This window comes from Podarcis vaucheri (genome assembly GCF_965113315.1).
Source record: "Podarcis vaucheri genome assembly, chromosome: 5".
NCBI lineage: Eukaryota > Metazoa > Chordata > Lepidosauria > Squamata > Lacertidae > Podarcis > Podarcis vaucheri.
Window position 1 is genome coordinate 59165060 of NC_138763.1, and position 21999 is coordinate 59187058.

The following is a 21999-nucleotide window of genomic DNA, read 5'->3' on the forward strand; positions in this document are numbered from 1 at the left end:
GCGAAGGTATTTACCAGAAGATCTCCTGCTCAGGTCTCTCTCCTGTTAAGTTGTTTTGCCCTGCTTGTTTTGGTACATTACTCCTGTATGAATTGTATCACATGACACCCAAAGGGCTTTTCCTACAGAAACATGTAAGAAGCTGAAATTTTTTGCTGTTCTAGTTGTACTCTCCTCCTTCTTGTGAGGCAATCGTATCACACACACTGGGATGGGCACAGGAGCTTAGCCACCTAAGCATTTCCCATGACCTCTTTCTTTTCCCATAGGGAAACTGCCTAATGATACTTCCACAAGGACTGAGCTCCATGACAGCTCCCCCCACCCCCACCCCACCATCAGTGCTAAGAGCAGGGAGATCTTTTTTTCCATATTTGCTTAAGTGCCTTCCCTAGGACTTGGGTGGGGGGTGGGACAGGCAGACAGGTTCTCTTAGGCCAGGGGCTGGTCTGGGATCCCATGAAATCTTAAGCGGGGGTAAGTTTGGGGAGAGCTCCTTAAGACGTTCAAAACTTCTCACGAACTCTCAGGAAAAGTTTGCTACAACCTGGCAGAACCAGAACTTTCTCAGGAACGCTATTAAGTATGCCTAGACTTAAACAAACAAACAACAACTATGGTCACCAGCATATGGGGTAATCTATTTCATGTCAATAGTGGAGATTCATAAATATTATTTTCATGCAAGAAAGCAGTTAGATTAAAATAAGCCATTGGAATGAACTTTGCAATAACTGGATCCCTCTACCATACTAAATAAATGCTTCAGGCCAAAGCCTTAGCATTCACCAGGCACTTGGGAATCATTGATAGCCATGAATATTTAGAGGCAACGTTGATTACCACTTTAATATTAGGCAAATGGTTCCAAGACTTAGAAGAAATAAATACTATATAACTTGGAAAGAACAAAACAGAATTGCAACAGCTTAATGGATCCTTTCAGGTCTGAGACTCGCTCACTCATTTATTTATACAATTTATATACTGCTTAATTACACTATTCTCTAAATGGTGTGCAGGAGACCCAAAACGATTAATCCAATATGAATTAACATTATAAAATCATTCTCTAAGTCTAAGACAAAACAACAACCGTAAAATCAGAGTTCAGTTTAAAAGCTTGCTGGACTAAAAATGTCTCCAGGAAGTTCCAGAAGCTCATCAGGGACCAGGCTGAGCTCAACTGGCAGTTCCATAAAATTGGGTGCGGCTCCTGGTGGAGACAAGCCATGCATCTATCATGCACACTAGCAATGATTCCCCTCACAGACCTCAGTGAGTGAACAGGGATATTAGGGATCAGGCATCCTGACCCCAAGTTGTTAAGGGCCTTGTAAATGACCACAAGAGTCTTGAAACTGGTCCAACAGCATATGGGCAGGCAGGGCAATCTTTTGAGCACTAGGAATTACATGCTGGTGACAATCTGTCCCCAATAAAAGTCTAGCCACAGCATTTTCTACCAGCACATTGCAATTTTATTCCAGAAGGCTTTTAACTGAAGTTTCATGCTATAGCTTTTTAACTCATGCTAACTTTTTATACTGTGTATTTGTAAACTGATTGGGGATTAGTGTAGCTAAGTGATATATGAATTGTTTAAATAAATAATCGAGCATGGAGGTTACCAATGCATAGATCAATATGGCCAGACTGTCCCAATCTAAAAACAGCCTGATTACGATAGTTGGTATACCAGCTGTAGCTAGTGAAAGGCATTCCTAGCCACTAGGGCTACCTGAGTCTGCACTGACGAAGATGGATCCAGAAGCTGCCCCAAATTCTGATCTGTCCTTCCAGAGGGAATGCCTACCATTCTAGGGAAAGTGCATTGTGTGCTGTACTTCCCCAGAGAAAGTACATAGGGGGCAACATAAGACATGACCTTCTTAGTGGTGACGTACTGATTAGGGAACATCCTTCTCCCTGGAGGGACACATGTGGCACTGTGGTCTAAACCACCGAGCCTCTTGGGTTTGCCGATCATAAGGTCAGCAGTTCAAATCTGTGTGATGGGGTGAGCTCCCGTGGCTTTCTCCCAGCTCCAGCCAACCTAGCAGCTCGAAAGCATACCAGCGTGAGTAGATAAATAGGTACCGCTGCGGTGGAAAGGTAAACATTTTCCATGCGCTCTGCCACTTGTCATGGTGTTCCATGTGCCAGAAGCGGTTTCATCATGCTGGCCACATGACCTGGAAAAGCTGTCTGCAAACAAACGCCAGCTCCCTCGGCCTAAAAGCAGAGTGCCACACCCCATAGTCGAATTCAACTGGACTTCACTGTCTGGGGGTCCTTTACCTTTACCTTTTTACCTTCCCTCTGAGGTACAACTGGCACCAACATATCTGGCATTGCCAGGTTAAAATACATCTGTTTGCCTCAGCTGTTGGATATTCGTCCACTCCTGTTTGTTTGTTTGTTTGTTTGGTGGTTAAATGTTTTAATTCATATAATCATACCTGCTCTTATCTTTTATTTTAAATACTACTCTAACATGTTGTGGGACAATCCAGTTAACGACAGGTTAAAAAATCTCTCAATAAAAAAAAGATGCAAAATGAAGAGTATGGTTATTCATGAGTCCTTAAGAAATCTTCATTGTCAGGCAATTATTATTAGGTTCTATTTAAAAACCTGTATATATAATTACATACTCTCAATAGAGAAGGCAAACCATCTTTGATGACAGTACATTATTTTGAAGTATATTTACCTTTTCAGGTATTAGATCTGTTTCTACAAGCTCAGCAACAACAGAGGTCATTCTGAAGATCAAGAGCTTGAATATATGTACTGGTTTTAGAGGCACCATGTAAGTCATTGTGATCAGCCATTTCAAGCAGGGCAGCTTAGGAAGCTGGTTATCTGCTGTGTTTTAGAAGTGTGGTTAATTCCTCACTGCTGAAATTATTGTTGGAACAAAATGCAAAGGGGTTGGTATCATAAATTAAGAACTAATAAGCCACTTTTTAGTTGCAGCAGATGCTATTACTGCCAGGCACTCTAAGAACTTCTGTATTACTATACTGGAATCTTGGTATCAAAAGGTCTGGCAAGTAGCACCTCCAGAAAAACTTATGACTATAATGAAAATATTAAGGGGTTAAAGTAAATGAAAGGCTTTTAAAATAACCTGATGGTACTTGATTGACTACAACAATACAAGAGAAGGTGTAAGGCCACCTTCCCCTGAGTATGCACATTTATTGACTTTGTAAATATATATTCATATTAAATATTTGATTTCTATACCACTTAATATATTTAAAATATATCTAAGCGGTGTTCAAAAAAAGAAAGCATCAACATAGCAGAGACATATGGATAAGAAATGTATCTGTATAGATTTATTACCTGTTTGTGTATGTATTTTGCTTAAACTTATTTTTAAAAAATAATTCAGCATTTCCAAGTAGGTCTGCAGAAAATATTTCTATTTGCTTTTTGCAAAATGGGACAACCTCAGTTTTAAATATACCCTGCCAAAAACATGCACTAAACTTGGTTAAAATGCTGTATTTTCTGCACAAATGTTACTTTATATATTCTGCATAGAACATGCATAAGATATTACATCTCTCCCAAGAGAGCTCAAGTAATGTTTGTTTATGCTTATTTTAGCCACAAATTACACAGGTTCCATTTGCGTATAATAGGAAGCCATAGTTAGAAACAAAGTGCCTCTCCCTCTCTCACATAGTTAGCATCAGACTAGGAAGGTTTACCGTATTTTTCACACCATTGGACGCACCGGACAATAGGACGCACTTTGTTTTAGAGGGGGGAGAACAAGAAAAAAAAATTCTCCCCCTCTCTGCCCAGCACCCCTTCAGTGAAGCGGCAGGAGAGGCTGCACAGAGAGGGGGAGAACTTTCCCCCTCTTGTTTTCCTGCTCTAAAACAAGGTGCCGTTTAAGGTGCGTTCAGGTGGCTACCTTGGAAGCCTGGAGAGCGAGAGGGGTCGGCGTGCACTGACCCCTCTCGCTCTCCAGGCTTCAGGTTCCTTTCGATCTGCTCTTTGGGGCTGGTGGGGGGAAGCCCACCACCAGCCCCAAAGAGCAGGTCAGAGAACAGCGGGTGCGCTCTCCTGGCTGGGGAGGTGATGCGCGGCTATAGAGGCTCCTGCCATAGCTGCGCGTCACCTCTCCAGCTGAGAGAGGGTCGCGGGGGGGGGCTGTTTTAGCCCCCCGCGCGCTCTCCTGGCTGGGGAGGTGACGCGCGGCTATAGAGGATCCTGCCATAGCTGCGCGTCACCTCTCCAGCCGTGAGAGGGTCGCGGTGCTACGGCGTCTCCGCTCCATAGGACGCACACACATTTCCCCTTCATTTTTGAAGGGGAAAAAGTGTGTCCTATAGAGCGAAAAATACGGTAAATTCCTGCCCCCTGTCCCACTATCCACCCTTTCATGGACCTGCTGCTTAGAGGGGTAGGGTGAGTGGGCTGCAGTGGCTAGTTACACTTTTATAAACACAGCAACATTCATGGTGTTTATGCAATTTATGTCACATCTTGTACGACACTAACAGAGTACAACTTCCCCATTAACTTCTAGGTGGCAAAAGTTCACAAAAGATGTTCCTTCGATCTTTACAGGCTATTTCCTGCTATTTAAAGCTGCGTGTCTTTTTCCTTCTTCTACAGAGCTTTCCCCACAAAAACTCACTCTTTAAAGTTCAATCAAAGCAAACATCAATCCCCGGAAAACCTAAATTGATGTTTGCTCCAATTGAGCACTAAAAAGCGGGTTTTTGTGGTGAAAGCTACAGGGCAAAAAAGAGGGGGTTGGGGGAAGCTTGGACATTACACTTTAAAGCATGGACCTGTACCTGGAAAGAGAGGGGCAAAGGTTGGTGTTGATAAGACCAAATTCTCAGTATCTTACCCTGATCAAGAAAAGAATGGCAGAGACACAGAAACAAATTTAGAAGGGTCTGAAGCTGGAAAGCAGTAACCGACTCAGCTATTTTTTGGAAAAAAAGAAGTTTGGGAATTGAGCAGTATGTGATTGTCTTGAGTAGAGTCCAAGCAACTGAAGCCTTGAGTTTAGCAACACCTTCTCCTTTAGGGACATATTTGTTATTGCAGCAACAAAGAATCCAGTTTCTTTTGACTAATTATTGCCAACCTGGCAGAATGAGAATGCATCCACTATTAACTGTGAACCGCCCTGTTATCTTCGGATGAAGGGCTGTGCACAAATTTAATAAATAAACAAAACAAACAAAACCCACCTAACTGTATCATCTGCATCAGTGGGACACTAAAATGCAACTAAATTCTGTAACAAGTATAATTCAACGTGGATGTTTATTTCTGTGCATAACAGATCGGCACTAAACCAAGCAATGGATAGAGTAGAATCTGGTGAGCTCAGAGACATCAATCAGCCTTTTCTTGTAGGGAACATGTTCCATACCCCTAAAACTGTGGCCTTTTCTTGCACCTTTTAAAGCTGTACTGTTTCCTTTTTTGAGACAAGCAACAAGAACTATACAGTGCATTCCAAATATGGATGAACCACAGATCTATATCTAACACCTTTATGATCATGGCCATTTTATTTTCAGCCACTTAGGCTATTTATTAACAATCCCTAGCATGGATTTTGTCTTTTTCAACAGGAGCACACATTGAGTGGAGGTTCAATTTAAGGTACTGGCATTAATCTTTAAAGTCCTAAATGGTTTGGGACCAGGATATTTGAATGACTAACCGCACCCATATGAATCTGTCAGATATTTGAGATCAGCCTCTAAGGTCCTTTTCTCTGGTCCATTAGCATTAAAGACTTTCTTGTTTAAATCCACATTTGGGTAATTGCATCGTAGTGGTCTTTAATTAATGCTTTTTTTCTGGAGCTGCTAATTGTAATGTTTGATGTGTCTGTTCTTTAATTAACTTGGCATTTTAGTATATTGTTATTTGTCAGAGATTGTGACGTGAGACCTTTTGTGAGGGAAGATAAACTGAAAAGCTGGCAAAAAAACCAATAATTTTGTTTTTTTAAAAACTGATATATTCACCACAATCCCAAGTTTCTAGTTAGTTGCTGTTGTTCCTTACAAAGTTCAGTTCTTAATTAGAAAGGGTTCTTATAGTCCTGTCTGCATTAATTCATTTGATTTCTTAAAATCTCAGCATCAGAAAAGCTGATTGGAACCAATTTGTACTGTGCCCTCGGAATAATAAGAATGAAATAATAAGGATTTGAAGAGATCATAGCTATCCAGATTCTAATCCAAGCTGAATTTATTTCGAAAGTCTTGAAGGGGTAATAACAGATAGGTTTCCTCCCTGAATGAACTCTCAAGGTCAGACAGCTTAATACATCATCAGTTGATTACTTGGCTTTTATTCACCTAATATTATTCTCTCCTTCTGGAATCTCACCCTTAACTCCAAGCCAGTTACTATGTTCTATTACACAGGTTTCATGCCAAGATCACTTAGCACAGATTTCAAGCTCTCTAAATATCTCTCTGTAAAATGTAACCAAGACGAAATTCTTTTTTTTTTTTTTTTTGGCTAACTGTTAGACTTTTGCGTGAGGTAATGGAATTTAGGCCAAAGTAAAGAGCCAGCACCTAACTTTCTTTTCTTTTAAATTTCCATTGTCTTTCATGATCTTTTAAAGATAAATTGACTAAGTAGAAAAATAGATGAAGTATTGTTTTAAAAAAATGAAGGGAGACATTTCACCCCTGATCTCAGCATATATACTGAATAATGCAAAAAACATTTCAAGGCTGTATTTCCAAGGCACATTAATTATTTTTATGTGTGGTAAATGGTTGTCTACTAGAAATGTTGATTTTTGACAAATGTATTAGTAAATTAAAATACAGGCACATTCAGTTGGCTTAATAAGAGTAACTTAATAAGATGTAACTTTTTGAGTAATTGGAACAACTATGCATTTCATGGACAAAATAAAAGCACCCTACAAAAGAAAACAATGGAGTCTTGTGAACATAAATTGTGAATATTTATTCATGTGTATTGTCTATTGCTTTAAAATAATGTAGTGCATAAAAGTTTTTGGCCTTTTTTAAAAAAAAGACAGAGAGTACTGTTGAATTACATCAACACAAGTGAGAATTTCTTTCTTACAGTTTTCATATTTAAAATGGAAAATCCTAGATCAGGGTTATATGTAAACTTTATTGTAGAAAGAAGTTTCCAATCCACATTGGATGATAGTCAGTGTCAAGTCATTCCCATTGAAATCAATGTCCATTAATTAAGGCCAATAATTTGTTGGCTACAGCCTGTTGTTAACCACGAGACCAGGTTCAAACAACATAAGAAGCCAAATATTGGCTTAGTTCATCACTTGATGGCTGCAACATCATGCGATATTTTGCATATGCAAGACCACCAAGGCTGAGCCAAATTGGGGTGGGTGGGGGTGGGCACAATTTGCAACCTCCTTGTGAAATGCACTTTTTCAGTGATTTTTTCCAACAGACACGAAAAGATGGACACAGGTATCTAAGCATACATTCAGAGTCAAATGTTGCCCACAGCATATAACCAAGTAGCAACTGCTTTACAACCATGCTTCCATTCGTCAGTTTTCTTCAGCCTTGTAACACTGTAGCTGAATCTGATCAACTATGTGATGTCATTTTTTACTATAGAAAAGAATGTGTATTTAACAAAAAAGGGGGAGAAAAACTGCAACTGAGGCAGTGAACTAGCATTATTGGAAGGCGGGTGGACTTCCCCAAAGCTCATTTTTGCAGCAAGATGTCACACTGAATATACAACATTGACCTACAAACCACCACCCAAATACTGCCTATATCATTTTACAAGCCTTAAAATCCTTTTTCTGGATATACTTTGACTCGCAGCTGAATGCATTATGAAATACTGCATAATATAGCTACATGTTTGAATAAGCACTTGGCTAGGCTAGCTGCTAGTTGTTATTTTTACCACTCAGTTATCCCATTTCAGCTGGGGATTGCCACATTTTTTCAGAGCCTTGCTTCAGTGAAAACGCTGGCCTCCCAAAACTCAAATGTTCAGATATTTATCTTTTATTTCCACATCCCCTTCTTTACTTTTGCATTATGCATGCTGATAGCCACTGAAGCCCAGTATAAACATAATAAACATCTTGCCTATCAAGTTGTTATATAGCTCTGCATCTTTCACACACAAACATTACGGTAACAGCAGCTTTTCAAATGTTTCTCCAAGGCAGGCAAGAAATGCCTTTGCCAATTCCCATCCACCTCCAATTGAACTTCCATTTTAAATGAAAATTAAAGGGGGAGATTCAATTAGCCATCATTCTTCAAGGGTTTCAAAGTACATTTAAGGAAGGTTGGATAGTGCTTAGAGAAGGGAAATGTTTCACGGTTTCAGCTCTCCCCTAAATGTATTGATAAACCATTAAGATGAACATTATAAATGAAAACTGATTTGGGAAACACACACGTGAGAAGAAGACATAGAAAAATAGGAATTGCTTATCTGAAATGACTTTGTTTTGGAAATTTTTGCACTACAACTTTCTTCCTTTGTCAAGACCTATCTGTGGTCTCAAATTCAATAATTCATTAGGTTCCTTGAATTGTTCTATATTTCTCAATACATTATGAGCAGAAGAGCAAATGTTCAAGGAAGGAGGAAATGCTGCCCCATCTTATTTGCACACACACTCAATCCACTACATAGAGTTCTCTTTTTAAAAAAAGAAAAAGAAAATCATAGGATGGAAATGAGTTGTCCTTGAGGCCTGGTGGAAAACCCTTTGCACACAAATTGTTTCAGCCTTTGTCCCTAAAGTTGTCATATCAGTTTCCAACATGCACTTTAGCTCCTGGGCAGCAGAGTTGCTGCTTGTCTCTCAAGGTAGGCAGCTGTTCAGGGAGAGAATGGAAACTAGAATCTGCCATCTATTTTGTTGTACTTGAACTGCAGGGACTTCAGTACTGCCACTGGCTGTTCTTGCCACACTCTAATCTGTTTGCCTTGGAGTGGAGATGCAGAGAGCTGCCATCCCTTTCCACACACACACACACACACACACACACACAGAGAGAGAGAGAGAGAGAGAGAGAGAGAGAGAGAGAGAGAGAGAGATCCTCAATGCTGTCAGTTTCCTGATACATCAAAAGCTATCCTCAGCACTTTCAAATGGCTCCAGTCACACTTCAACCCTGCACATGGTTAATTGGACGGAACAGAAAATGCCAAAAAAAGAGCTTTACAGATACCAACTGTTTGCTGTCAGTGTCTCCAAGAGACAAAATAAATATGGTTTCAGAGCCGAAAGGATGGCAGGGGTGGTCACCAAGATGGCACCTGCTTGTCCACATGAATGGTCTCAGTCGGTCAGTGTTTTGTTTTTCTTCTAGAAAAGAGGTGCCAGTATTCAGCACACAAGGGAAGGCTCTCGTATCCTACCAGAGCATTGCAACTCCCTCACTAACCCGGACAGAAGCTTCCTGGCCTTTGGGAAGGTGGTGCAAAGCTCCGATTTAGGGGACGAGCGTGTGCACAGAGTTGCCAGTAATGTGTACCATTGCGTACTGCCAGAAAAAAAGCACTGGTCTCAGTACGTATCCCTCAAAATTCAAAAATGCACAAGAGATCGTTTAGTCTTCCTTCTCAACTCCTGTTTGCACCAGCTTGGCCTCTCTTAACTGAACACCTCCACCCCAACTGAAGCATTCCAGCATTTCACTGGATGCTAGGATTGAGCATGCACCTTCTCTTCTTTTCAGAACAGAGTACAGATGCAAATATCTTCCCTCCTGTATACAAGTGCAATGATGAAAGGTGTAGGTGCTTTTTTCCACCAATGAGAGTGGCTGATGGTGGGGTCGTGGGCTCCCGTATTAGGTGGTGGTCACACCTCTCTTTTTTGATCTTTTTGACGTGGCTTTGACTTTGTGCTTTGCAATACACACACACCACAGACTGCCATTTTGTGACTGTGTCCATGGCGCACTGTCTAAATTCAAATGTGCCTACTGGAGGTTGGAGACCCTTGATATAAGGAAATGCAAAATAATATGATTTTTCCTGAGCAAGTATAGTAGCTCTGTTGCAGTTCAAAACAATGAAATTCCCTGCTGCTATCCTAAAAGACAAAGCGAGGGGAAGGGATGCATATAAAGAAGGCTGACATGTCTTCATGTTGAGAAATCTCTTGCATGATTGGGTTTGTTTGTGATGGCCTCCATCTGTACTGCAACTGCTCCTCAGCAGGAGGGTATTTTAAAATATATAATGGAATGCCCAAGTATTGACTCTAGACGGTTCTATTACATTCAGTTGTAGCAGACATTGTTAGACATTCATTGGTAGCACATCATCCAAAACACATGTAAGTGTATATAGCATGCAAATTCAAGATGACCAAATAATGATTTCTGTCCTGCAGAACCACCAGCAACTTAAGCATTTTATTTCTTATTAGAAAAAGTAGCATCTCTAAATGGCTCTTATGAAGCAGCACCTGATTGGCTCCAATGTCACAAGGGACCTGTGAGGTCAAAGCCTCTCTGGCTTCCATTTGTGTGCCCACGCACAGGAATTGTGCAGCCCAGTTGGGGAAATCCCAAGGAAGCAATAAGACTCAAGTATTTGGATTTGGATTTGGACACGGGTGGTGCTGTGGTCTAAACCACAGAGCCTAGGGCTTGCTGATCAGAAGGCCAGTGGTTCGAATTGGACTGGACCTAAATATCAGGGGTCCCTTTACCTTTTTATTTGGATTGAAATAGGCAACAACTTTTTTGATTGCACCACGTTGTGTCTGCAAACCAGCGTACCCCAAGAATTTTCAGGTAAGTGGCCTTGGCTTAGCTGCAGTGTTATGGAGAAGCTGTGCAGCCTTGAGACAGGTTACTGAGGGCAAGGAAACTTGGAATCCAGATAATTTTAATTCTAGGAGTAAAAACAAGATATAAAAGCACTGCATAGAAACCTAGGATTTGCAAAATTATCATTTTGAGGTCCAAATTTGCTAAGCAGTTTTAGAGCCTTTTAGGAAAACTGAGGCATATGGTATTTGTAGCTTCTGATGATATGTAATTATAAATGAGCTTCATTTAGCAGAAAAGGGAAAATGGGCCAAACACGTTGGCATCCTTCGGTTTCATACTAAGAAGCTGTGCTTTATAGGTTACGCCAGAGACACCAAAAGCATTTAGTGAAAATATCCAAAACATTCACTACCTATCACATAATATTTCCACTACTTCAAGGCAACACAAGTTTGCTGTTCGCCACAGCTCCAACAAAACCAAGATGCAGACAGCAACATGCTGCAGATTTCCCAGCAAACAAGCTCAGGGACAGAATACCTCTCCAAGTGAGCATTTCAAATTAAACCCAAATAAGAAGCCCTCCATGTCTCAGCTCACTGCTAATTGAAAATAAAACAGTTAAGCAACATAGTCTGTGTGATCTACCAGAAGGATTTTATAGCCCAGATGTCCCAAAATGTGTTTTGAATTACCTCTTGCTCATTGTAAACAGTTAAATCGTCATTGTAGAATTTTGTATATTTATGAGGCAGCCTATTACAAGTCTTTTTACCTCCCGAAGAGCTTTTGAAGTTTGGATTTGTTTTGCCAGCAAGCAAGTGAGACAAATAATGGATGTGCATTTTATTGTTACATGCAAATTATTTTTGTCTTACAGTGCTAGGCATAAATCAAGATGTACTTGCAAAGCAAATTTCAAACTTTCCAGTGATTAAATATGACCTAAGTTTTGTTCATTATAGTGGTATAGGTGGTCTAGCATAAAAGAATACTGGAGGGGGGAAAGCCATGCAAAAATGCCATGTAGACAGTGGATTCACTCCACCCCCCATGTTCCAATATCAGTAGCTTAAAGGATTTTGTAGATGCTGCTCCCAGAGGTTTAGAGAAATAAATCTTTACAGCATTCATTCCTTAATCTCATAGTACACACCGTAGATCCTTCCCAGGCACTATTTCATTCTTATAATTCACAGAATCATGTTTTCATGCAATGATTGCAACTGATCATATGGTAGCCTGGAACTCAGGACCATCCAATAAAGCTGAATTTTGGAAGATCCAAGGCAGATAAAAGAAAGTACTTCTTCAAACTCTGCACAGTTAAATTACGGAATTCGCTCTTATAGGATGTGTAGTGATGGCCACTGGTTTGGGTGAATATCAAAGTGGGTTAAAGGTAAAGGGACCCCTGACCATTAGGTCCAGTCGTCACCGACTCTGGGGTTGCGGCACTTATCTCGCTTTATTGGCCAAGGGAGCCGGCGTACAGCTTCCAGGTCATGTGGCCAGCATGACTAAGCTGCTTCTGGCGAACCAGAAACACGGAACCACAGTTTACCTTCCCGCCGGAGCGGTACCTATTTATCTACTTGCACTTTGACGTGCTTTCGAACTGCTAGGTTGGCAGGAGCAGGGACCGAGCAATGGGAGCTCACCCCATCGCGGGGAATCGAACCGCCGACCTTCTGATCGGCAAGTCCTAGGCTCTGTGGTTTAACCCACAGTGCCACCTGTGTCCCAAAAGTGGGTTAGACACTTTTAAATTCATGGAGACAATTCATGGAGAATAAGGCTACCAATAAGTACTAGCCACAATGGCTACCTCCACTGTCAGAGGCAGTATGCATCTTAATACCAGTTGGTAGGAATCACTGATGCACTCAGGATCTACTCGTGGGCTTCTCATAAGCCTCTGGTTGGCCACTGTCAGGAGAAGATGCTGGACTATATGACCCATTGGCCCGATCCAGCTGGTTCTTCTTGTGTTCTTACATTCTGTATTTCCTCAATCCCTCATTGCACAAATTATCACTACACAGAGTACTGGTGATTGTTTATTTCATAGAAACATAGAATCGTAGAGTTGGAAGGGACCCCGAGGGTCATCTGGTCCAACCCTCTGCAATGCAGGAATCTCAACCAAAACATACATAACAGGTGGTCACGCAACCTATGCTGAAAAACCTCCAAGGAAGGAGAGTCCACTAAGCGACTTCAGCACAGCAACTACCAGGTATGAGAGACCCTCACTGTGCAGAGACCAGGATGGTCACTCATATTCCCCACCCCACAAATAGCCCTGCCCCTCCACAAACCTGAAACTGTTACTCATTCAAATGGAAGCTGCCATTGCATAAAAAAACCCACTAGTTTCTAGGATCATAGACTAATTTTAAGTATGTATCTTCATATTTAAAATCAAATTTTCAGTTCATGCAACATGGAAAATTATACTGTAGAGCAATGGTTTTTAGACTGTGTTCTAGAAAGTCCTGGGTTTACACTTAAAGCACACTCAATGTTGTTTTTCTAGAAAAAGATGAATGCCTCTCTTGTTTTCTTATAATGGCAATGGTGCCCAGCTGAGTGGTGCTAGAACTGAGTTCCGGTGAGTTTCTGCTGAAAAAAAGCCCTGGGAACACTGCAGATTTCTCATTGAGAAGCACATTAACAGTGAGCAATCTTCTCTGAAAGGCAACTTGCCTCCAACTATTAAACTTAGTGTGCAGATCCAAGGGAGCATTGGGTGTGTTCTAGTTCATACTCTCTGATTATATAGATCAACAGAGGACATACTTTAATATTATTATAAGTTGTGGGTTCCAGGGCTTGGGGTGCCAGATTCCCCTAAATTCCTGTTAGGTGTTAGGGGGCTTGACTTAATTCTGAATTATGGGAACCAACAGGGATTCAATTGCCGGATTAGCCAACACGCCTGATAATAGCCACTAAGTATGAGCTGTTAACTTAAAAATGCAAGGAGATGAACCATTAAGAAAGCCATACTAGACAGCTCTTGCAAGGGGCTCCTCCTCCAGCTCTGAGTTAATAAGCAGGACAAAGGCCTGAGTTTGAAGGAGAGCAGTGGGTTTTTTAGGATTGCAGTTGGCTGAGATGTGAGCTCAGGGGAAAAGGTGGTAGTATATACTGTTGATCAAAATACACCACTTCCATTTATTCTGAAAGGGGAGAGCACTTTTAAAAGCCAGAAGTGGGATTTGTGTTTCCTAGAGGAAAGGCCTGGGAGCAAGGTGGCCTGAAGCCGAAATGCAGGGAAGAACAGCAGCACTCCTTGAGCTACCTGAGCGGATGCAGCAGCAATAAAGCCAGCAGCAGAGTGAGCAGCTTGAGGGAGTGGAGCAATGGCAGAACCAGCAATTTGAACGGATGCCCCAGTAGTAGCACCAGCAACAGATGGAGCAGCTAGAGCAAATGAACCAACGGCTGAGCCAGCAAGTTTGATAAAATGGACCAGCTGCTGACAGTGTGCGAGAGAAGCCTCCATGGAAAGGAAAAGGTGATCCGAATGCAAGGTGAGAGTCCTGCTCCATGAGATGCTTACAATGGGCTAAAAGTGACCCAGGACGCCTGGAATCTCACACAGTTCAGAGACTGGGGTGGCGTGCAAGAATATATACCCAGGACATCCATGGGAGACTTCCTCAGCAGTGGGTCTGTGTGAAAAGACCCTGAAGGTAGAAAGTTGGAAAACTGTGGCTGTAGAAGAACCATCTGAAATCCTAAGACATCTCCTAGCAGCAGAGAACCTGACCAGTTTTATAGGGTTCGACCACACTTACTCCCCCCACTTCCTAGGCATCGGTCAGCTCTTTAAAGCTCTGTATGCAAACACTTTTCCGCCTCTTTTTTTTTTGCCCTTCCACTTTCCTCAGGAAAACCTGCTCCTTAATGCTGAATCAGAACAAACAGCAATTTGTGCTTTCTGTGGATCACCATTTGTTCTGATTCAGCAGTAAATAGCATGTTTTTGCAGCAAAAGTGCCAGGGCAAAAATATATATGGGGAGGAGCACATGGGACACAGAGCTTTAAAGAAGAGGCCTGTGCCTAGAAACGCAGCACAAAAGGAAGTATGGATGAGACCATGGTTTGAGGCAGGGCAGCCACTTATGCATCACCAAAACAAAAGAAATGGCCAATAGAGAGTTGAAATGAATTCAGCACAAATATAGCACTGTACTTATAAAGAGTGTAACATGCCATAACTGTATCAAATTAGCTGTAGCTTTTAAATTGTTGTTAAGACCATGCTTTGTTCCAGCCATTCACTGTATTCCGAAGTAAGATCAAAACCTCTTTTATGATGGAAATTCTTAATGCTTGAATTAAAGGAATATCACATTATATACTACTATATATGAACCAACCAGGATTCTAAGAGCCAAGTTTTCTGATGCTACCTTATAGCTGGTAGATCAAAAGAAACAAGTATTACAAAGACACAGTGAACATCAGCCTTAAACGTAACACTTTCGCATTCTCAGCTGGGTCGATTACTTCAGTAGTGAGATCAATTTGGCCAAGACTAGACCAACAGGCTTCACTGGCCAAGTAGAACAAGCTTCTAGCCAAATCTATCAGTGTGTCACAGAAACAGCGAGTGAGACATTTACTCAGCCTAGAGTACTTCACGGTGAGTGACTAAATCACAGCAAATCCACGTTTTGGTTTTTTTGTAATTACCAGTATATTAGCATATTAACATGTAAGCCACTGGAGATCAGGATTACAGCGGCAGAAAGGTTCTCAATGTCCAAAGTGGTAAGATGTGTTATCCAAATTGCAGAGGTTGCTATGAGTGTTATCAGTGAAATTTTGGCTCATGCAACTTGGCCACTCATTTTTTTTCCAAGCCAGCTCAATGAAACAACACCACACTAGCAGAGTTATTGACGCAACTATTCACAAAGAACACTACAAGTGCATGACCAAATCTTCAGGGTTTATCAGCTCCATCCTTCTTTAAGATATTTGTAGGAGGCTTTGCTCCACATCGCATTGGTTTACCAACTTAGGTAGGGGTCCAGGATATGGCTTCCTTTGTGCTACAATTGTAGTTTTGCAAATCCTTTTCTGAAAAGCCCGGAAAAGCTTTCATTTGATAAATAAAATAGTCCTAAACAGATTGGCATGTGGGATATTAACTTCTTCTTTTTTTGCTTTGTTATGCAGGGGAGTGTTTTAGGTCACTTTATGAGATGTTTTATCTCTATATATTTCAATTATTTCTCCGCCTTTCAACTTTATTCCTTAAAGCTGTGTCTTTTAACCAGGGAGGGGGGCTGCCCCCATGTGGGCATATGAAGACATATGAAGATTTCAGTGGTGCGGGGGGCACTCGACTTTCTATAATGTACAGTAAAAAAAACAGCACTATGAAAATCTAAAACTATGAAGTGTTATGTTCTAAAGGTGAGAAGAGTATATGCAGCTTATTAAGTAATATTTGTGAGCATACAATATAACCAGCACAACAGTTCATCCTGCACAGTTCAGTTAATCACATGTTTATTTATGGTGTTCATTTCCATCAATTTTGAGAACTTCAAACTTTCTCTCCACACGCGGAAACATGAGAGACAGAGAGAGAACTTCAGCCACATATAAGATCCAGTTAGATAACTACTACTTATTTATTAATCCCATTTGGCTTTGCTCACTAAACACTAAACTCTGTCGTCTCCTAGTCAGGCATTTCAGATTTGCCAGGCTGAATCTAAAATAGATCACCTAGAAGCCCTCTGGAGAAACTTCACTGGTTAACAAAGAGCTTTTCCCAACCTTTCATGTCGGTGACACACTTTTGAGACATGCATCATTTTGCAACACAGTAATTCAGTTTTGGGACTCGGGTGGCACTGTGGGTTAAACCACGAGCCTAGGACTTGCCAGTCAGAAGGTCGGCGGTTTGAATCCCCTGAATCCCCATGACAGGGTGAACTCCCGTTACTCGGTCCCTGCTCCTGTCAACCTAGCAGTTCAAAAGCTTGTCAAAGTGCAAGTAGATAAATAGGTAGCGCTCCGGCGGGAAGGTAAACGGCATTTCCGTGCGCTGCTTTGGTTTCACCAGAAGCGGCTTAGTCATGCTGGCTACATGACCTGGAAGCTATATGCCGGCTCCCTCGGCCAATAAAGCGAGATGAGCGCCGCAACCCCAGAGTCAGTCACGACTGGACCTAATGGTCAGGGGTCCCTTTACCTTTACCTAATTCAGTTTTACTAGCAAACTGGAGGGTAAACTAACCCCTTTCCAGCCCCGGGAGGAGCATGGCGACATAGCTGTTAACTTTTTCCTTTTTTTAAGGGATATCCTATTTGGAATAAGGGAATTTCCCTTTAAAAAAAGGAAAACGGTGACAGCTATGCACAGGGAGCATTTGCACAACAAACCTGCACACTGCAGCATACACACTAACATGTAGTGACACACAGTTTGGAAACTCTGGGTTAACAACTTGATTCTGCAGACAATACAAAATACTCTGGCAAAGGGAAACGAGGAGACCATCCTGTCACTGCAGAACGCACTGTGAAGGGCCCTTTTATTCCTGACGTTCAGTCCTTGCCAAAGCATCTCCAAGAGAAGTTTTTGGAATTCAAGTGTGCGCCAACAGCCAAAGATGATGTCAAACCATTCACTGTGGAAAAGTTTGGCTTGAAATATCTCTTGATATACCCCAAAACAGGAGTGCAGGCTCCGCTCATCATTGTGCCATTTTCATCCACATACCTTTGCAACCTCCCCCCCCCCGCTCTTATGACTATTAAAACAAAGCAGCTCAACCTAAGCTTGTCCTGAATGCAAGACATTGAGCCTAGCATGCAACATCATCAGTGTTCACGTCAATACTAATTGTAGTAGACTTGTTGAAATTTTTTATTTCATATGGATTTTTTGAAAATTTGAATAATTCATTTTTTAGAACTGTAAGCATTTAGATTCATTTTTATTAAGCCAAAAACTATTAACTATAATTAAAAGTCATTTCATTTGAATTTTCAAAAGGATTGAAATAATTAGGGGAGCCAGGCTTGACAGGTGAATAATATGTTTATATTAGCTAAAAGGGTACATGGGTTAGCAACATAGCTGTCAAGCTTCCCTTTTTTGGTGGGAAATTCCCTTATTCCAGTGCCGTTTCCCACTGCTATCCCAGATTGTTAGATATCCCGTAGACTGTCCCCGGGACAGGTGAGGCTGCTGATCCCTTATTTTCAAATCTGAAAGTTGACAGCTATGGTTATCAAAGGTTGAGAAACACTGCCTTAAAGGCTGCTTACAAACCAAAAACAACCTTTAAAATAATTCCCCTAGAAAATAGTAGAAGACAACTGAATTTAGTGGTGTATTTTGGCCATATTATACATCTTTTTCAAGATACACACACACACACTATCCTTTTCTTGCCCTGTAGCCATGGCTAAAAACACAAGACAATTGCAAGTCTGTACTATGAAACTATAGGAATCAATAATGCACTTGCTTCACAGTCTTTTGATTCCCATTAATTAAGTATTGCTAGCATTTTCCCCCAAATCTTGCCAGGTTTGAGGATTTACAAGGCTCCACTTGTTTCAGCAATGCAGAGTGTAAAGTTCTTTATCCGCTACTTATACTGAAAGATCCCTGCAGTTTGGCAACTCTTTTCCCGGGTAAAATATACAGACTTTGTTTGCGAATAGCATCTTTTAACGAAGCGATGTTACCTTGCTTGTAAGCTGCATGTAATGGAAGAGTATGACCCACAGAACAACATTTTCACTTGGACAAGGCACAGGCTGCAGGTAAATTGAACTGCTATCACAACTGCTTCGAAATATTATGTCAGAAAAGTATTCTGTGTTAAAACAACTGATATGCCTCCCAGCAATATTGGCTTAATAGTTAATCTTTAAACCAAGTTTTAGGGGGCCTTCAGCAAATAAGGAAAACTTCCTCACCACTAGGATCACACAATTATTTAAAACACATTAATGTCTTAAATAATTTATACTAATACCAAACATGGAGCATTTCCCGTCAAATATTTCCTTTAATACTGGGACATGTGGTGCGTGGCCAGGGCCAATTTAAACCATGATGTGATGCTGAATCGCCCCTTCTAGCCTCGTGCCACAGATCTCCCGCCCTCCCACCCTTGGTTCAAGTTGCGTCATTGGCCTTGCTATGGATTTCGGTTGGTCACCGTTGAGGGGCCTGGTAGGACTTTTTCCACTTGGCAAATTGGCACTGGCCATTTGGTTTTCGCCTACCTCATAGCAATCATCACAACTTTGCAAGGTTTGGTGATTAGGCATTGGAATAGCAATGTGGGGGGGAGGGGAGATGCGACCATCACCTGCCCCTCCATGCTTAAGGGTATTCCGTTAAAGCAGGGGTCAGCAACCTTTTTCAGTCGTGGGCCTGTCCCCCGTCCCTCAGACCATGTGGTGGGCCGAACTATATTTTGGGAAAAAAATATGAACGAATTCCCATGCCCCACAAATAACCCAGAGATGCATATTGAATAAAAGCACACATTCTACTCATGTAAAAACACCAGGCAGGCCCACAAATAACCCAGAGATGCATTTTAAATAAAAGGACACGCTGATTCCCGGACTGTCCGTGGGCCAGACTGAGAAGGCAATTGGGCTGCATCCGGCCCCCGGGCCTTAGGTTGCCTACACTTGTGTTAAAGGAATCCGGGGATGTGGATCTCATCCGAAGCCTGCGGAGGGGCTAGGGCCATGCCAAGACCCCATCGAGAACCTGGGGGATGCTCGAGTTGATCCACATCGGCGGGCCTCCCCCTACTCGTCGTTTACCCTTACCAGACTCCCTGCAAGGCGGGCAGGAGTCAGATATAGTCGGTTCGGGTCCAATGCCTAAGCCAATACCACTCACATTCTGTAACCAATAAAGTTGTGGCCTAAATTTTGCCCATTAACATTAACCTAAAATGATGGGTCCTTGTGTCTTTATTCTCATGGGGCTTGGGGGTTCGACTGATACGCCGCCCAGCAAAATTGGCTTAATAGTTAATCTTTAAACAAAGTTTTAGGGGGAAATACAACCTGCAGCAAATATGGAAAACTTTCCCACCACCAGAACCACACAATTATTTAAAACACATTAATGTCTTAAATAATTTCTACTAAGACCAAGCACGGAGCATTTCCCCTCAAACATTTCCTTTAATACTGGAAAGTAAAAAGATGAAGTTAGAATGGATATTGGTGCAGGTACTGTTCTAATCCTACCCTTCACTAATTTCTCCCACCTCCCTCACCCTGTCAAATAACTGCAACTTTGAGAGGGGCATATATTTACAGTTAAGGAAAAGGCATAGGAGGAAAGAATTCGAACTCTCTCTCAAGGCTCTACCTTCCCTCTATTCAAAGCAGCTGCCTGGGCCCTCAGTCAACATATCTCATATCCATTATTGTTGGCCCTGAATTTAATGGGTTCTAATTCAAGGTGAACATTAAAAAAAGATTTGTGGTTTGGTACAGAAATCCATGGGGGGCACCAGTGCCTTCCATCCATGGATGCTGGTGGAAACTTAATATAAAAGCGAAGTTTCCACCAGTTCCCATGAAAGGAAGGCACTGATGCTCCACATGGATTTCTGTACCAAACCACAAATCTTTTTTTAATGTTCACCTTGAATTGGAAGCAGTATGGGAAACAAATTAATGATATAAATACTTTATCATTGTTCTCAGAAAGGTCCTGTGCTGTAACCCTTTCAACAGACTACACTCACTAAATCTGAAATCTCTAAAGAATTATAAAAAGAACACCATCTGTTTCTAATTAAATGATCTAAAAATAGAATCAGGAAGATATCTAATACATAAGACATTGTGCTAGTTTGCTTAAGATCCCACATGTATGCCTATTTGGTGAATGTTGTATTTTAAAAGTTGGCAATTATCCCCCTGCCAATTAGGAAAGATAATGAAGGCTAACTGAATGCATGCAACCATATGTTTTCATAACAACTAAATCACCACATATACCAAGACTTGTCTTCTAAAACTCAAAACATTACAAAATCTAATTCATCTATTAAATTCTATGCAAAATCATATGGAACAGCTCTACTGAATGCACTGGGGCATACTTCTCTGTAAATATAAATCAAGATTGTGCTGCGAGAAATTCTAATTGTACCGTAAAAGGCTGTAGTCATTAATATGGTGCTTTCTGATACAACTGGAAACTTCTGGATCTTACAAAGCCTCAGAGGCCTATGGTCAGATCCAGTAAAACAGATCCTTCTGAAATTCCCTCTTCCAGCCATCAGCCCACAATCAAATCTATATCTCTATTTACTGAGCCACAACAATCATCTGGTGCTTTTCAGTGCTGTCATGGTACAAACATATAAATTCAACAAATGGATCCACATCAATCTTTGCCATTTTGACAAGGGATCACCTCAGAGCTACCATCAAATCATTAGTTACCTCTGTCCACAGAAGTGCTTTGTGACTTCACAGGATGGCAACAAAGCCACCAAAGTAAAGAATATCCTTGGAGATCCATGTTTTAGATCAAATAGATGGTGTTTTGATAAGATCCCCATGTAAAATTATTCAAATTCAACAGAATCCATATTAATTCTGCTGAATCAGAGTGTGTGGGGGCACATATAACATCCTCTCAGAATTCCAATGTTCTAACAGACCCAGAAAAGCTGGTAACCTTTATAACCTTTATAATGTCACAATTGGCCAATAAATGACTTTTGCAACTGGCAAAATCAACTGAATAAAGATTGGAAGCAAAAGTTGAGATTTGTTAGTCTAGTTATCTTATTTTCAATGGGCTTCTGTTTAATTCTACTAATCCATTGTTGATCGTTTCTTTTTTGATAGGTATATTAAGTAACAGAACAAAATAATGCAGTTTAGATTTCTGTTTTAAACCACAGACATTCAGACAGAGAAAAATATAACAAAAGAGCCTCTATGATCTTTTAAGTTGGGGGAAGCTCATATCTTCAAAAACCCTAGCTAACAAAAATGAATCAGCATCATGAGATAAAATCTAAACAATGAGTCACATTATGTGGTATCTCTCTCTATGGACTGTAAATAATTTAAGTGTATGACTCTATATAGTAATATGTTTGTACACAGAGAGAGAGAGAATATTGCAGGCTATCACTGCAATCCTACATGCAGATGGGCTA

The 21999-nt window shown here is 41.1% G+C and overlaps 1 protein-coding gene across 2 annotated transcripts in view; it reads right to left on the reverse strand.

Annotated features, from left to right (window-relative positions):
• The window catches only part of ADAM12 (ADAM metallopeptidase domain 12), a 189079-nt gene that overhangs the window by 145472 nt on the left and 21608 nt on the right, over positions 1 to 21999 (reverse strand). Inside the window, exon 1 of one of the 2 annotated variants that reach the window (XM_082222836.1) lies at positions 19070 to 19164. The exons of the other annotated variant lie outside the window; for it this stretch is intronic. Coding sequence (XP_082078962.1) covers positions 19070 to 19114 — 45 coding nt within the window. The 5' untranslated portion in view covers positions 19115 to 19164. Of the gene's footprint in view, positions 1 to 19069; positions 19165 to 21999 lie in introns of those variants that run through there. 2 annotated transcript variants of the gene reach the window in all.